The sequence below is a fragment of the Pan troglodytes genome, chromosome 19 (assembly GCF_028858775.2).
Source record: "Pan troglodytes isolate AG18354 chromosome 19, NHGRI_mPanTro3-v2.0_pri, whole genome shotgun sequence".
NCBI lineage: Eukaryota > Metazoa > Chordata > Mammalia > Primates > Hominidae > Pan > Pan troglodytes.
Genome location: NC_072417.2, coordinates 60,651,854 through 60,670,302, shown reverse-complemented (window position 1 = coordinate 60,670,302; position 18,449 = coordinate 60,651,854). Strand labels below are relative to the sequence as shown.

At 46.3% G+C, this 18,449-nt stretch overlaps 1 protein-coding gene across 9 annotated transcripts in view; it reads right to left on the bottom strand.

Moving 5' to 3' along the window:
- The window catches only part of GAS7 (growth arrest specific 7), a 288,280-nt gene that overhangs the window by 120,432 nt on the left and 149,399 nt on the right, over positions 1 to 18,449 (bottom strand). Inside the window, exon 2 of one of the 9 annotated variants that reach the window (XM_063799745.1) lies at positions 6,578 to 6,687. The exons of 5 other annotated variants lie outside the window; for them this stretch is intronic. Coding sequence is in view for 2 of the 4 variants with exons in the window: in XM_054671053.2 (XP_054527028.2) it covers positions 2,455 to 2,625 (171 nt within the window). In the remaining 2 variants the exon portion in view is untranslated. Of the gene's footprint in view, positions 1 to 2,454; positions 2,766 to 4,779; positions 5,229 to 6,577; positions 6,688 to 18,449 lie in introns of those variants that run through there. 3 more of the 9 variants (XM_016932388.4, XM_063799746.1, XM_054671053.2) reach the window with 3 other exon arrangements.

The window sequence follows — 18,449 nt, the reverse complement described above, 5'->3', positions numbered from 1 at the left end:
ACCTGCTGTACGAATGTAAGACAGAAGGGCCAGTTAATAGGGTTCCAGAGGAGACAATGCAAGAAATGAGGAAAACTCTGAATGTGAGCATGTTTCTTGCATCTGAGATGGCCCGTCCTTTTCGTTGGTGGCATCTCCCCAGCGGCGCCATACGGCATGATGGGGATCTGAGAGACGCCCACTCTTCAGCATGTTTTGGAAGAATCTCGGCATTGACGAACCAGCATAATTGTGCCACCAAATATCAGAGTCACTCTTTTGGCCTCTGATAGACGGGTTTGGAGCAGGTGCCTAAAGGCCTTATGACTGTGTTTTAGAACCACAGGATCTGGGGTGGAGGACCTGGAGTGTCGTCCCACAAGCACCCCTGAAATACAGAGAACAGCTCCAGAAATAATAAGGGAAGCAGGGACTGCTTCCCCGCCTTGAAGCCTGGAGGGGTTGGGGAACCTCAGGAAAAAAAAAAAAAAAAACCCTACGTTTTGTTCCATTTCAAGGTCTCTCTGGTCCTGATGTTTCAGCACAATTAAAAATGTAATTATTAAATGACAAGGTAGACTCCTCCCAATAGCCGGTTCCAGCTTCTGGATTCCAAGCCAGAAAACCTGAATGACTGTGCTCGCTGGCTTTTGATTAACAGAGACATTTTATTCAAACTCTCCATTTCCTGATGAACTGTTGAGGAATGTTGCTTCTTTCCTCCTCCCCCTTCCCTAGCAGAATAAAAATAGTGTGGGCCATTCTGATATCCTAGCCCCAACTCAGGATGACAAAAGCATTAGGAGACAGCACAAAGGCCTAGGCATAAAGAGGTGCTGTGTTCCCAGACAGCGAGCTGTGATGTGTGCAATTATCTTAGCCTCTCTGGGCTTCTGTTTCCTCATCTGTAAAATAGGGGGATTGCTAGCCTTGAGGTCCTATAACCCATGCATGGGACGGCTTTTGTAACACAGCCTGAAACCACAAGGGAAATATCAAGGCAGTTAAATGTCCAGCTCAGCTTCCAAGAACAGCAGCCACATAAACAAAAGAGATGACAGAGGCCTGACAAGACACAAATCTTGAAGAAATATTGCTTTGCTCGCTGCAAGCTTCCCTCCAAACACTTTTGGGCTCTAAAGAGAAAGAGGTCTCAAACTCTTTTGGTCTAGATACCCTTTCATTTACTCAACCAAATCTGACTTAGAATCGGTGGGAAAGAAAGGCTTGTCTGAGACATCAACAAAGCGAAGTGATGTACCAAAAATTGGAAATGAAATGCATGCCCAAATCACGGTATGCGATAGTGCACATGACCTCAGGTCTGTATGGGGAGGCTGAACAGTTGGGGATTCTCTTCCCCTTTGCCACAGGTCCCTGTTACGGCCAATTAATGCTGAAACGTCCCTATTTGTCAAAGGAAGGAGTTGAGCTAGTGCTTTTCTCTTCATCCTAAAGATTAATGATCTTGACATGCATCCTAGGTTTTCTATGCTAGTTGATATCTATAACGATATCACTTGTCCTGACTTAGAAAACACTTTTGAAGGACATTTTGTGGATTGTTGACCTAACAGACTCCCTAGGGAGTTCCTGGAAGGGTGAGGGCCCCTCTAAAGGATTGCTGGTCAACTTCCCTTTGCAGCGGAAAAAGCCTGGGAACAAGAGAGTTTTGCCAAACTTGGTATGGCCCAGAGAGAGAGAGAGACATAGAGACTATCCTCCCTAGCCTTCCTTTAGTATTAAGCTGCAAAGCCCCCAAATGCCTTATGTCATTGTTTTGGGCACTTTCTAGACTTCTGAGGAAAACCCCAGAACCAAATTTACCAAGCGTCCTATTGCATTCAAAATGGATTTCAGTTCAGAAGCAAGGGAGGGAGTCCAAAGTTGCTAGCTGGATCAGTAACAGGCTCAGTATCTCATGCAAAGCAGCCCGCTTACCAGAAAGGATCTTCAAGCACAAGCGACACAGCTGCTGCCCGCAGATGCACCGGGGGGCAAAAGCTGGCTTCCTCGGGGAATTAGTGCTGTTGTAAAGGAAGGCGGACTGAAGCTCATTATGGTATAAGAGTAGGTGCCTCTGACGGCCCGCCTGCACCTGCGATCCAGCTGGCCTGGCTTTGTGGCCACCAGTTGCTGGCTGGAGTGGCCTGCAGGCACTAAAGGAAAATGGAAGCAGCTCATTTCCCCAACACGGAGACTCATTCCACTGACTGCAGTGCCTACGGCCTGTGCTCCAAGTGATTCTAATCAAAGACTTCTGACTCCGAGAGATGGTTCCTGATGAGGTCTGAACCCTGAGCTCTGGAGGGAAATGAAGTCTAATGAGGGCTGGAACCATTTCCAAGACTCAGTAAGGGGTGCAATTCTCACCAACCCGATTCAACTAACATTTCTGGAGCTGCTGCCACTGGCACATATAAAGTAGGCAAATGGTGACAGCCAAGGGCCTTGCTATGGAGATGTGAGACCTACCACTGCTCTGTGCCACCGTGCGAAGAACACAGGATGGGAATCGGAGCTGGTAAAGCTGCAGCAGTCTCGCTGGCAGATCTTGAGCAACCTCTTCCATCTCTGCTGGGAGGCCTCAATTGCTTCATCTCTAAAACACGGAAGTTGGACCAGATGGTCTCCAAGGGCTTTCATATATACATATATATAGCCTAATACTTAATAATTCTTTTTTTTTTTTAGACAGAGTCTCGCTGTGTCACCCAGGCTGGAGTGCAGTGGCGTGATCTCGGCTTACTGCAACCTAAGCCTTCCAGGTTCAAGCGATTCTCCTCTCTCAGCCTCCCAATTAGCTGGGATTACAGGCACCTATCACCACGCCTGGCTAATTTTTGTATTTTTAGTAGACACGGGGTTTCACCATGTTGAGCAGGCTGGCCTGGAACTCCTGACCTCAGGTGATCTGCCCACCTCGGCCTCCCAAAGTGCTGGGATTACAGGTGTTAGCCACTGCGCCTGGCCCAATAATTCTAAATGTCAGCATTAGTATATATGTTTTAAGGACATGCCATTTTAATAGGAGAAAAAAAGTCACATTCAAGTGTAGACATGGGCATCATGTCTAGGAGGCATCTGACTGTTCCTGAAACGTGGGCTGTGCCCCAAACACCAAGGATCCTGCCTTACTGCACCCAGGACTCTGTGCTTCCACCTCTCACCACACTGAGTTCTGTCCTGATGCGTCCACCTCTTCCCTGTCACTCCTCCGAGCCACGTGAGTGGTCTTAGCTCTATTTGCCTAGCAACTGGATTTCTGCCCTGGAATCCTGGGCTTCTGTCTCTGCATCACCCTGGATGCACCAAAGGCGGGTTCCAGTGGAATTTTTCTGGGCCCGTTAGCAGTTAGCACTTCTGGCTGACTGCTCACATTACACCCCTAACACACAGTCCACTTCAGCTTGGGGGCAGCCCACCAACAGCCTCTGCACCCCACACGCCCTCTTCCCAAGAGCTTGACTTCGGCTCTTCCCAGCTCCTTGCGTGCCCTTCAGTGTTCTTCTTCTCTGCTAATCCCTCCACCCCCATGAAGCACCCAACCACGATCCACACACAGGCCTGCCAGAACTCCCTGTGCTCTACAGTCAGACCCAAGGCAGCCACACCTTGGTCAGAACTTGAGTGATTGGTCTGGGTTCCTCACAGCAGCAAATCTCCAAGTGTGGCCCCCGCACGGGCAGCATGAAGTTCTCTGGGATCTGGCTATCAATGCAGAGCCCCAGGTCCTGCCCCAGCACCGGATCTTACATTTTAAAGGTTCCCGGGTAGTTCAGATGCACGTTAACCTTTGAGAAGCACTGCTGTGGACGGTCCTAGGTCAACTAACCCGTTAGAGATGCTCCTGGATAACAAGCACCATCTCCCTTCCCCTGGCACTGTAGGAACAGGAAGCCATGCCAGAATCAGAGATGCTGATAGGCCCAGGGAGGTGGGAGAGCATATCCTGGAGGGAGACCATGTGCCAAAACAGGCCAGCCTTTCCACGCAACCTGGACCTCTCACAGCTGTACAGAGCCTCAAGAGAGTGATCACCACTCTCTTGGAGGTCCTACTTTGCAAAGAAAGAAGATGGATGCGTAACTTCTGGGGGTGGAAAGATTGGTGAAACAAGGCTGTTGTACCGCTAAGTATCAGAAGAGCTTCCATCATCACTGTTGCAGCCTCCACCACCAAGCTGGAAAGATGTCTCAGCCAAGCCTGGAAGCACAGTGCATTACTGGGCAGGTACTTCTGCTAGGGAGCCATGACCCCAGGAGCTCCCACTTACCTTCATAAAGTTTTATAGTCCTCAAATGGCTTTTGCCTTACAATGCCCCAGCTAGAACTGGGCCATGGGGTAAAAGCCAGATAGGTGGGTAGAGTCCAAGTTTCTTACTTGGAAAAAGTTACATGGAGGAAGCAAGGTTTGGACTCCATTAAAATCACATCAGCACGCTGCTTCTCCATCACACAGCTCCAACTACGAAACTGCTCCCCAGGTAACTAGGGGAGCCAAGACTTCCTTTCTCTCCAAGACATCCTTCATAAATCTTTCTCCTCCTCCCATCCGCTTTTCCTGATCTCTCACACAATGACCCATGTCTTTTTTTTTTTTTTCCTCCCTGCTCATGCCTTGGATCTGTGAAAGGTGCCCCCTAGCACACAGGGTCCCCAGACCACCACAGCTCAGCAGTTAGACCCCAAATCTCAGTTTCCAGAGCTGCCTCTTTACCATGGCACAGTCATTTTAGAAACATGCAGAGAAAAGCAAACTGGAGCATACATCTGCAGGCAAGAAAAATCAATTCTTACCATCAGAGAACAGCTAACCTTCTCTGGGGGCTGCTACCTCAGAGGAGAGTCTTGGGTCCTGCCTGAAGCCCTCAGACTCAGCACCAAGACTCCGCCGGCTTCCTCTCCATGGCAGCCTCTCCGGGAAATGGGGCTGAGGCAAGTCGCTAGCCCAGGGCCAGTGTTCTGGGCACCCCAGCGGAGGTTCCTGTGGCTTTGCTCATTGCTGTTCTTTCACAAAGAACCCACTACATTGCACAGTTCCTTCCAAATCCGCTCCAGTGCTTGCTGGGAAATTAACAACTTGTTCTGGACTTTCCAGATGCAATGTTTCTGGAGGCCTTTTTTTTTTTTTTTCACTCTCCCTCTTTTTCCCCTTTCTCAGCTAAAAAACGTTGGCTGAGGTCACAACAAACAATGGCCAAGCTTGTGTCACTGAGCAGATGCCTCCCACCCCCAGGCCTGTGGACAAGGGCAGCTTTGTCCACTGTGTTTTAGGCGGGACTTCCTGGGCCTGCCCAAGCCCTGCTGGAGAATGTTTTGGCCAACTTCCTCCCAACCCTAAGTCACAGCTCTGGTCCTGGCCCCGGCCCCGGCCCCAGCTGTGTGAACCCAAGGCCAGATAAAAACCAACATAAAAAGAACGGAGAATGTTCCCCCAAAGAACCACTGTGTGGAAAGCTGGTGCCTCCAGAGGGGCGAGATGAAGGTCTCTTGCCTTCACTCTGCCCTCGCCACCATCAAACCTGGACAGATAACGAACAAAGACAGGCTCATGTGAGGTCTCCACTGAAAGGGGCCTGAGGATCACAAAGTCATTAGTTATAAGTGGAGAAAGGATTGGACCCCAAGAGCAATACTGCAGCCACCAACTAAATGAACTTGGGCAGGGCTTGGATCCTTCATGAATATATCGTATCACTCCATTTAGAAAGGTTTTTGGAGCAGCTGACTATCTAGCACTCAAAATGCCGCATATTTCTGTGTTTGCTTTCGGATGCAAACCTTTGGGGTTTTAGGAACTGATTCTTTATATAGAATTAAATATGGTTTTCTAGAGAAACCAAGATCCTGAGGACCGCGTGGTTCCCTATTAAGCAAATGGATAAACTTATTTATGAAGAGGTTTCAATGCCAGCTCCTTGGGTCGGGGGAAGAAAATAAGTACAATCGTCTAAGGATGGAGTCAGACCAGAGCTAAGCTGTTGTTTTACTACATACTAGCTCCAAGACCCTGGGCAACGGCTCCAGCTTCAATTTCTCCAAGTGTAAAACGCAGATGATCACAGTATCTTTCTCAAAAGATTGCTGTGAGAGATTAAAGGGGGTGGGGGTGGGGCATCCATGTAAACATTTCACCTAGTGGACGAAGTAAATGCTCAATGAAAGCTAGGATTTTTGTTGTTACTATCACCAGTGGCTGAAAGGTAGGCACTGCAGTTACCCCGGATCCAAAAAAAGTCCAGACTGAACAATAAAAAGCAAACAGCCCAATTTTAAAAAATGAGCAAAAGATATTCCTCCAAAGAAGATATAAAAATGACCAATAAGCACATTTAAAGATGCTCAATATCACTAATCATGAGGGAAATGCAAATCAAAACTACAGTGAGATATTAGCTCACACCCATTAGGACAGGTTCTTAAAAAAAAACCAGACAAGGCCAGGCACAATGGCTCATGCCTGTAATCCCAGCACTGTGGGAGGCCAAGACGGGTGGATCACTTGAGGCCAGGAGTTCGAGACCAACCCGGCCAATGTGGTGATACCCCATCTCTACTAAAAATACAAAAATTAGCCAGTCGTGGTGGTGCATACCTGTAGTCCCAGCTACTTGGGAGGCTGAGGCAGGAGAATCCAGGAGGCGGAGGGTGCAGTGAGCTAGGATCACACCACTCTCACTCCAGCCTGGGCAACGGAGCAAGGCTCTGTCTCAAAACAAACAAATAAACAAATATCAACAAAACAGAAAAGAACAGGTACTAGTAAGGATTGAGAACTGTTGGAACCCTTGTGCCCTCCTCGTGGGAATGTAAAATAGTACAGCCCCTGTGGAAAATAGTGTGTTAATTCCTCAAAAAAATTAAACAAAGAATTGCCATATGGTCCAGCAATTCCATTAATAGGTATATACCAAAAAGAACTGAAAGCAGAGTCCTGAAGGGAGGGTCTTGCTGCCTGTTCATGGCAACATTATTGACAAGAGCCAGAAGGTGGAAACAGTGCAAGTCGTAGTAAAATAAACACAATAGAATATTATTCAGCCTTAAGAAGGAAAGAATTTTTTTTTTTGAGACGAAGTCTTGCTCTGTCACCCAAGCTGGAGTGCAGTGGCACAATCTCGGCTCACTGCAAGCTCCGCCTCCTGGGTTCAAGCGATTCTCCTGCTTCAGCCTCCCAAGTAGCTGGGACTACAGGTGCACACCACCATGCCCAGCTAATTGGAAGGAAATTTTGACACATGCAACCATGTGGATGGACCTTAAGGAAATTATGCTCAGTGCAACAGCCAGACACAAAGGGACAAATACCATCTGCTTTACTTCTATGAGGCACCTAGAGAAGTCAAATTAATAGCAACAGGTTGCAGAATGGAGGTGACCAGGTGCTGTGGGCAGGGAACGATGGGGAGTTTGTGTTTAATGGGTCCAGAGTGTCACTGGTGCAAGACGGAAGCATTCTGGAGATTAATGGTGGTGATGATGGCTGCACAACCACGTGGGTATACTCAAAGCCACTGAACTATACATTTAAAACTGATGGAGATGGTGGATTTCATGTCATGTATATTTTGCCATGATTAAAAAAAAAAAGCCCCCGAGACCCACAGAGATAGTTTAGATCAAAAGACCCTGTGACCCATAAGCCACTTCATGAGATACACCACCTCAGGCTCTCCATGTACACCCAGAGGGAAGCTGCCCCAGCCTCTTGGCAATGGTGAAGAGAAAGCCCACCTAGAAGATGAGGGTGGGACCAGGGACGGTGGCTCACGTCTGTAATCCCAACACTTTGGGAGGCCGAGGTAGGTGGATCATTTGAGGTCAGGAGTTCGAGACCAGCCTGGCCAACATGGCGAAAACCCATCTCTACTAAAAATACAAAAAATTGGCTGGGCATGGTGGCGGGCGCCTGTAATCCCAGCTACTCAGGAGGCTGAGGCAGGAGAATTACTTGAACCCAGGAGGCAGAGGTTGTAGTGAGCCAAGATCATGCCACTGCACTCCAACCTGGACGTCAGAGTGAGACCCTGTCTCAAAAAAAATAAATAAATAAAGATGACGAGGCTGGCCACCTATAGCAGGACTCACTCACCATGGTTCGTCTTGTGTTCAATCTTGGGGAGACCGAGGTAACACAGCCAGCATCCTAATGTCAATCGAAGGCTTTTCTGTTTAGGGGTGTGGCACACTCTGGGGCTCCCAGAGGGGGTGACAATGTGCCTTTCCCTTGGACATATCAATTCCTTCTGTGTCCGCATCCCACCTTCCTGGTCTTTTCTCTTACATGCCTGACAGCAGGGCTCATCTCTTCCTTCCTAAAGTTACCGACGTGGCTGCTGGGGGGACTCTTCCTCCCTCTCTAATTGCTGGGTTTCAATCTGCTGCAGGAGTGGCTGTGAGGATCTTGTACCGAGCACTCACTTTGGACCAGGCGCTGTTCTACGCTTCACATGTTTCATGTCACTTAATCCCTCTAACAAACCAAAAAGGAAAATTCTATGATCGCCCTCATTTAACAGAGGAAAACAGAGGCTCCTGCGAGAGATTGGGCAGGATGGGTCAGAAGAACAAGCCACAGGGGCAATATTCCAGGCCATGGGGCCAGCCTGAGCCCAGGTGAGAGAGAAACCGTGTGGGTAGCGGCTGTGGGGGAAAAGCAGGTGGATCCATTCATCAGAGTTTAAGAGGCATGGGAGGTGAGAAAAATAGTAGCGAAGGATGGCATCAGATCATGGGAGGCCATGAGGACACCAAGAACTAAGAAATTTCGATTCCATAAAGGAGAAGAAACCATCAGTGGATTCTGAGCCAGGGAGAAGTCACATTCAGGGCTGTGCTTTGTAGAAATCATCATGATACCAGGGTATAAAAAGGTCAAATGTGAGGGAGAAACTAGAGGGAGGAAACCGGCTATAGAATCCCCCCCACCTTCTTTCTCTCTCCCCCCTCTCACCCATCGTAAAAACAAGAGAAAGGCAATGCTCAAGCCTACACTTGCAAAATGGTCCCAAACCAGCCATGAAGAGGAGGCGAGAGCATCACATCCAGTGGCAGGGAGTCCCCCACCGGCAGCTGAGTTATTTGCATCTTCTCTCTGCAATGTGGGAGGAGAGGCCAGGTGACGACGAATCCACACACTCGCTTTTGAGGTCAGACATGCTACAGAAATAGACAGGACCAAGGTACTTTTCTGTTCTTGGAGATGGGCTCTCACCCATAAGAAGGTAAAAGCGGGCCGGGCACGGTGGCTCACGCCTGTAATCCCAACACTTTGGGAGGCCGAGGCAGGTGGATGACCTGAGGTCAGGAGTTTGAGACTAGCATGGCCAACATGGCAAAACCCCAACTCTGCTAAAAATACAAAAATTAGCCAGGCGTGGTGGTGTGTGCCTATAATCCCAGCTACCAGGGAGGCTGAGACAGGAGAATTGCTTGAACTCAAGAGGCAGAGGTTGCAGTGAGCCAAGATCGTGCAGCTGCACTCTGGCCTGAGTGACAGAGCAAGACTGCCTAAAAAAAAAAAGAAAGAAGAAGGTAAAAGCAAAACTTCATTTGAACCTAGATGGCCAAGACCTTCACCTTCAGTCCTTACAGGTTTGTGGAATTAAAATGGCCATGAAAGCTTTCATAGCCTGTGACTCCTCAGTTTTGTAACAGCAAAGAGGGGACAGTTTTGATGCTGTTAAACATTAACAGCCGTCTCCGACACCACTTTGACATTGCATCACACAGACGAACAGATACAATCACAGACAACAATGCATCACTCCAGGCAACACACAGAAATCACTGTCATTGCAAATCCCAGTAGGGCCCCCAGCCAAGGGCAAGGGACCTTTCCGGGCCATTACAAACCAGGAGGCTGATCTGCTGTGGCCTGACCTCAGCAGAACACACTAGTCCTGCAGACATTTAATTCTTTAGGATTCCCCAAAGTTAATCTCTCAGAGTATGGAAGACTCATGAATACATTCTAAGGGTTTACTGTTTGGGTTCATCCTAGCATCTCAATCCAGAAGTCACTTTGGTTTTCCTTTATTAACCATCCTTAGTGATTAGTGTTGGCTGTGAAAAACACGCTACTGGTCTCTCCTTGTGGCCTCTGCAAATAGATAGGGTGCTACATATGAAGCCACACATACGAACGGCAGACAGCAGAGAATCCGTGATCCCAAAGCAAAAAGACTGATGATATTTCCAACAACTTGAGTTTTCCTGAGTTCAGCGGCATCAGATAAGACCAACCCTCTTATTATTTTTTTCGTTTCAGTCAAGTTGAAAACTGTCAACCAAAATAGGCCTTATTTGCTGTAGGCCCTTGTCCTCTGTAGGATGAATTGGGTTGTCTTAAAATGATAATTAATAGGCCGAGCACGGTGGCTCATGCCTGTAATCCCAGCACGTTGGGAAGCCAAGACGGGCAGATCATGAGGTCACGAGTTCAAAACCAGCCTGGCCAATATTGTGAAATCCTGTCTCTATTAAAAATACGAAAATTAGCTGGGCGTGGTGGCGCGTGCCTGTAGTCCCAGCTACTTGGGAAGCTGAGGCAGTAGAATCACTTGAACCTGGGAGGCAGAGGTTGCAGTGAGCTGAGATAGTGCCACCGCACTCCGGCCTGGGTGACAGAGCGAGACTCCGTCAAAAAAAAAAAAAAAAAGATAATTAATAAGAAAACACATCTGGGTAGAGTGATGACTCACTGTTGTAACTGCTTCACAGTCATGAACGGAAAAATTATTCATCAGCCCAAGCAGTCTCCAGGGTACAGGGTCTCAGGGACGCCCCCTTCCTCCATACGTGGCCCCCTGTCTGCATGATCAATCAACCAACTAACAGTTACTAACTACCCTTTCCTGAATCCTGTGTGGGATGCAGGCAGGTATTATAGTATGTAGGACCTGACTCCTAAAATTCGGAAGCTAAGTCACAAACATGGGCAAAAAAAAGGAGTAAGTATCAAAGGAGTCTTCAACAGTGCCAAATGCTATGTGATAAGCTGGCAGACAATAAGAGCTTTCAGAATCCAGAGGAGGGCGAGGTCACTCTTGGCTGGGATGGTACAGGGAGGCTTCCCAAAAGATAAAGAACTTGCCTCATAGCAGGGATAAAAAACAAGGGCTTGACGGGAGCCCGAGGAACATGATGTACGAAGCAGAATAAGGTTTGATAAAGGACGGGACATAAGCAAATGAGAGACAGCGAAGTTGATTCGGAAGGAAATGACAGAAGTTCGAACCAGTAACTCGAAGAGATGTGGCTATGGTGACAGCCAGTTTAGGGGGATGCAGTAGAGTCTGTTGACCATGGATCCAAGTTCAAAGTGTTCGGTGGGGAGTAGGGGTGAGTCTGGCCCTTGGCACATGGAGCTGGAGGCATCTGCTCAGAGATGGTGGTGAGATCCTACAGGCTGACTAGGAGTTCACAGAGAAAGAAAGGACCTTGAGCTGAACCTTGGGGCATGCTCTTGCTTAAGCAGTGGGAGAAGAATTATTCTCCCCCAGCATGCCTCAGGCCCAATCCCTCCCTCTCCTGTGCCTTTCATTAGTGCATGCAACACCCCCAGGGCCCCACTCCAAGACTTTCAAAGGCAAGAACCAGGTCTTCATCTTTTTCGCCTCTAACCAGACTAGTGCTCAACACTCAGGGGCTACATGGGGAATGAACGATGTGAGTTCTGAGAATCAGGCAGAGAAACCAAATGAGGAGGGGGGATACAAGAAGAAATAAGCACAGCTGACCCTTGAACAACATGAGGGTTTAGAGGTGCTAACCCCCATCTCCCCACGTGGTTGAAAATCTGTACATAACTTTTGACTCCCTCAAAAGTTAACTACTAACAACCTACTGCTGACTAGAAGCCTTAGCGATAACCTAAACAGTTGATAGACATGTATTCTGTATGTTATCCATATTACAGACTTTATTCCTAAAGTAAGCTAGAGAAAAATAAAACGTTAAGAAAATCATAAGGGGCCGGGCACAGGAGCTCACACCTGTAATCCCAACACCTTGGGAGGCTGAAGTGGGAGGATGGCTTGAGCCCAGGAGTTCGAGACCAGCCTGGGCAGTCTGGTGAGTGAGAGCCCATCTCTACAAAAATAAGTGAAGATAAAAAATAAAAATAAATTAACCTGGCATGGTGCATGCCTGTAGACCCAGCTACTAGGCAGACTGAGGCAAGAGTATCCTTGAACCCTGGAAGTTGAGGCTGTAGTGAGCCAAGATTGCTCCACTGCACTCCAGCCTGGGCAACAGAGTGAGACCCTGTCTCTAAATAAATAAATAAAGTCATAAGAAAGAGAAAATACACCTACAGTACTGTACTGTATTTACTGATGCCATAAGTTTACATCATCTGTTTAAAAGATGAAACCTTTGAAATGGTGGCAGCAGCAGCTGCAGATGTCAATCTACGGTACCTGACAAGCAATTGAACTTTTTCTTGTAATGTCAGGACTTTTCTCTGCTTCTGGGGAATGCTTTCAGCATCACTAATGGCACACTCTATGGGTTCCATGGTGTTATTCGAGGCTTATGGCATTGCACTAAACATGATGAAAAATACATAGAACAGTGAGGGCTTACATTTTACTGCGATACCCAATTTACTGGAGTGATGAACTGTTTGTTCATCCAGGGCTGATTAGCATCACATCACAAGCCGATGCTCTCAACACCTGAGCTCACTGCAATAACAACTAGGGGTGGCCATGAAGTTACTACAGTATATACTATGGCTAGTTTTATGCAGTTATGATTAATACTACATCTTTGCCTTTGTTTACATTTTGCTTAAATGTGAATGGTGCCATACACAGTCTGAGTGTTTGTGTGGGTAAAATTTTAAAAATTTTAACTTTCTGTAGATTTGTATGTATTTTATGGTAGTAAATGATAAACTAGTATTGAATATATTTTATGTATTCACGGCATGTCTAACATTTTCTAAATTTTTTTGGTATTTCTAGACTAGGTAGTCTGTCTTCAATTTTTTTCAAATTGTCACAAATCTCCAAAAATATTTTCCAATATATTAATTGAAAAGAATCCACATATAAGTAGATCTGTGCAGTTCAAATCCATTGTCTGAGGGTCAACTGTAGTTAAGAGTGTCCGGCCGGGCGCGGTGGCTCACGCCTGTAATCCCAGCACTTTGGGAGGCCGAGGCGGGCGGATCATGAGGTCAGGAGATGGAGACCATCCTGGCTAACATGGTGAAATCCCATCTCTACTAAAAATACAAAAAATTAGCTGGGCATGGTGGTGGGCACCTGTAATCCCAGCTACTAGGGAGGCTGAGGCAGGAGAATCACTTCATCTTGGCAGTGAGCAGAGATCGTGCCACTGCACTCCAGCCCGGGTGACAGAGCGAGACTCCATCTCAAAAAAAAAAAAAAAAAAAAAAGTGTCCAAGTGAGATGCCAAAGAAAATGCTCACTGAATACAGAGAGGGTGTGTCTCATTTATCTTGGAAAGAGAAATATGGAAGAGTGATGGGTGTAGACTTGGATCACAGGCACACAAGGACCTATGAGCATAGGATGCAAAGGGAAGCAAGATCTTTAGATAAGATGCCATTAAAGAAGAGAACAAGAAAGAGGGCAGGCCATAGACCGTGGCTGGCTCCAGACCAAGGGCTGTGCTGGGCAGAGGGCTCCCGTGAGGTGACTGCAGCCAGTTTCTTGTACATATCATGGAAGAGTCCTAGGACCCTTATAAAATTTCTATGTGTCCCACCCCATAAAAGATTCCTACTATTGGCCGGGTGTGGTGGCTCACGCCTGTAATCCCAGCATTTTGGGAGGCCGAGGCAGGTGGATCACCTGAAGTCAGAAGTTCAAGGCCAGCCTGGCCAACATAGTGAAACCCCATCTCTACTAAAAATATAAAAATTAGCTGAGTGTGGTGGTGGTCACCTGTAATCCCAGCTACTCAGCAGGCTGAGACAGGAGAATCGCTTGAACCCAGGAGACGGAGATTGCAGTGAGCTGAGATCGCGCCATTGCATTCCAGCCTAGGTGACAGAGTGAGACTCTATCTCAAAAAAAAATTCCCAAGTATCAAGTGGACATATCAGAAAAGGCACCCAGTTGAAAAGGCCTCCAAACAGCCCTGATTCTAAGAGATCCCACAGCTTGGTTTCCCCTTCCTGCAGTCATTCATATCCCACTGTGACACCTCGTTCCATCCATCACTGTGTACCAGCCGCACTATTATTTACTCAATATTTTTTTCGAACTGACTTATATCCCACTGAAATGTAGTCTGGCCCTAAGCAATAATATCTATGAAATCACAGATTTGATTTGGTTTCTTTCTACTACACACTAAAATAAATATAACTTTAAAACTGTCATCTCCACATGATCTAAAATTATCTCACGGATCCTTAGTTGGAAACTCAGCACACTTTGAGAAACACTGTCTCTGGCTACACATCAAGTCACCATGCAGCATCCACAAAGTGGTTCTAGAGATTCTTTTTTTTAATCCAGAAAACTGAACTTGAATTCTCTACTGACTACGTCCCCACAACGACAGGAACATGGTACCCGGCGTGTGACTGAATCTCTGGGAGATTAAAGGCATGGCAAAAGGAGATGCAGGGGACTTCCCTGTAAGAAGCATCTGACAGCTGCCCCAGGACACTGCCTATCAAACAAGCAATAAGAGGAAAAGAACAGGAAATAACTCATCCAATCTTAAAAACAAAATCCAAAGATGACAAACAGAATCGGAGGAAAAAAAAAAAAAAACTCGAGAACCATGAGGCCAATGAAGGAAATGCAGAAAATCTTGCAAACCGCTGGGCGCAGTGGCTCACGCCTGTCATCCTAGCACGCTGGGAGGCCGAGGCAGGCAGATCATGAGGTCAGGAGTTCCAGACCAGCCTGGCCAATATAGTGAAACCTTGTCTCTACTAAAAACACAAAAATTAGCCAGGCTTGGTGGCGGGCACCTGTAGTCCCAGCTACTCAGGAGTCTGAGGCAGGAGAATTGCTTGAACCTGGGAGTTGGAGTTTGCAGTGAGCCGAGATCACGCCACTGCACTCCAGCCTGGGTGACACAGCAAGACTCTGTCTCAAAAAAAAAAGAAAAGAAAAGAACAGAAAGAAAGAAGAGAAAGAAGAGAAAGAAAGAAAGAAAGGAAAAGAAAAGAAAAGAAAAGAAAATCTTGCAAACCAAGATGAGTTGTAAAAGGGGAAATAAGACTTCACACCTTCACCACTCTCTGCCCATAATCTGAGCTGCACTTCATGCCTCTGCCACTCCATGTCTCTAATTTGAGATGCAGGATTTGCACTGACCTGAACACTGAGCAGCCAGCCCTCTCCTCTCAGCACAGATGCTGTCTGAGAGGACTGCCCATCATCCATTTAGGTACAGCAAGTCCCGGAAAACAAGAGAGCAGGAAGTGCAGGGTAGAACAAGGGGTGTGGGAGGGGTGCTCACTGTTCGGAGAGGTACAGATGCTACAGGCCAAGCCCAGCCAATGCCCTGGCTGCAGGGCATTGAGAAGAGACCCCAGGAACTGTGAGTTTTCATGTTCTCCATCAATTCGGAGTATCAGAGGACCAGATAGTAACGTGACAGTTCACCAGGCAAAGGCCAATTTGAAAACAGAAACTGGACTGAGAGATGGGTGCACCATCGAACCTACAGGCAGGTAGCTGTGAGGGGAAGTCAACCTTCCCCCAAGCTGACAGTGTGCCAAGGCTAGTGACAGTCGATACTTTCTGTTGGTACATGCTACGTTTACATAGATCCTGCCGTGTACAAGAATGCATAAAGAGGGGAAATATGCAAAAGCAGGGTGAGGAAACACCATCCTGAAAGCACAAAGGAAGAGCACGTCTCAGAAAATCATTCAGAAGAAAAACTGTCAGGAAACTGTCAGAATGTAAGAAGCTGTGATTTCTTTGAAAGAGGAACAGCAAATCATAACAGGAAAAAAAAAGCAGTTCAAATAAAAAAGGATGACAAAGAAGATAGTGGACGAGGTGAGGATTATATAAAAATTGCTCATTTAAATCCATATTTAGTTGTAGTTGTGGGTAACTGCAAATATAAATATTTAAATCAGTGACTTGCGGGGCTAACAGGAAAAGTGTCCCCAAATTGCAAAGGACAAAATGCAAGGAAATCAAGCGTCTATGTAACATATATGTTTAAGAAACATTCCGTTATTAAAGACCAGAATAGGTTAAAATTAATAACCGACTGCAATTAAAATTATCAAGTATTAATAAAATTAATAATGAATTGCAAAAATAATCAAAAATTACGCATATAGGCCGGGCGCGGTGACTCATGCCTGTAATCCCAGCACTTTGGGAGGGTGAAGCGGGCAGATCACTTGAGGTCAGGAGTTCAAGGCTAGCCTGGTGAACATGGTGAAACCCTGTCTCTACTAAAAATACAAAAATTAGCCAGGCATGGTGGTGGGCACCTGTAATCCCAGCTACTTGGGAGGCTGAGGCAGGAGAACTGCTTGAACCAAGGAGGCGGAGGTTGCAGACAGCGGTGATCGCGCCATCGCAACCTCGCGCCATTGCAGTTGCGCCTGGGCAACAAAGCTAAACTCCATCTCAAAACAACAACAACAAAAAATCATTCATATAAACAGGCAAAAAGAGAAAGGGTTACCCAGGAAATCAGATTTTCCTCAGACTTCTCTTCTACCCTACCAATGGCTAGAGAGCTCTTTCTACTAGAATAAAAGCTCCATACAGCAGGGATTTTGTTTTGCTCACTGCTCTATCACGGTGCATACAGGGCCTGGCATCACCCCTTGGAAAGTGCTAGAAGACAAACCCCACTGAGTTTAAAGCTTCACGGGGTACAGTCATTGTTATGTCCATTGCCATGGGTATTCAATAAATATTTGCTGAAGCTAAACTGCAAATGTGAATTTTTACCCAAAACTTTGTAATTCAAGACATACAAATCCATCAAGTTGTATGAGTATTTCAAATGAAAGAAATAGGAAGGTTCTGTTAGAGGCATGCAAGTGAAGACACCACCTCCTTACCCTCCAGGCACTGAGAGAGAAAATTAGGAAGACAACACAGCCATGGGGAAGTAATAATACAAATACAATGCATATGTAAGTCATTTCTTGCTCAGTACAAACTCCCAATGCAAAAATCCAGTGAACTGTGTGCTGCCTGGTGGATTTTCCAGCTCATTGCGGGGGGGAAGATTAGTGCCTTAGTATTTCATTCACCTCCTTTTCTGCTCCTGTCCATCCCAGAACCAGGATACGAGTTTCTCCTACAAGGCCAGTGCAGATGAAGCAATGGGCCATGTGTGAGGAGCACGCATAACTGATGTTCCCTTTCTGTCCAGGCTCATACCAACAATGAGGACTATTCAAGCTTTAGGGACACTCTGCTGGGAGGATCCAGAAACAAGAAGTCTTTGTTTTTCGTGTCCACCAAAGCAACACTGTGCTATGTAAGGCACCACAGTGGCCATTTTCTTCGCCGTGGAACTTCAGTCTTTATTTTCTGCATGTTAAAAACTCACATTGAATGGACCAAGTCTTGTTTTCTTCCTTAATTCGGGTAAGACCAATAAACCACCCCATGGCAATGCTGTCTGTCATCAAAACCCTTATATCATCCTCCCTCTAAAAGCTGCCCCTGCTTTAGAAATCAAAGTATGCAGTATGATCTCAATATGGAAAATAGCACTCCCTCCCCCAAATGAAGTACTAAAGAAAGACACAGACACATTAACAAAGCTTATCTTTGTATTGGGGGATTCTCCGGTTGTTTCAATTCTATTTCTTTCACCAATTTTAAAATTTTACTTTATTTAAAAATATTTAAAAATAATTTTTTGATTTTTAAAACGTGTTTTGAAATTACTTCTTTTTTTTTTTTTTTTTTTTTTTTTGAGACAGAGTCTCACTCTGTCGCCCAGGCTGGAGTGCAGTGGCGCGATCTTGGCTCACTGCAAGCTCCGCCTCCTGGGTTCACGCCATTCTCCAGCCTCAGCCTCCCGAGTAGCTGGGACTACAGGCGCCTGCCACCACGCCCGGCTAATTTTTTGTATTCTTAGTAGAGACAGGGTTTCACCATGTTAGCCAGGCTGGTCTGGAACTCCCGACCTTGTAATCCACCCACCTTGGCCTCCCAAAGTGTTGGGATTACAGGCGTGAGCCACCGCGCCTGGCCTGAAATTAGTTTTACAATCAGCAAATCATCATATACAATCCTAAATATACTATATGATCCCAATTGTGGAGAAAAATATACACAGCATAAAAAAGAATGCCCCTAATTATTTTCTTATTTCTGTTTTTCTATATTTTCCATGTTTTCTATAATGAGCATATTAATTTTAATGCCTTTTAAAAATTCTAAGCTTATTTTCTATCTTCAGCTAGTACATGAATATCACCTTACTAAAAATATTTAAACAAGTCCAATAAAACCCTCCTTGACATATCCCATCAC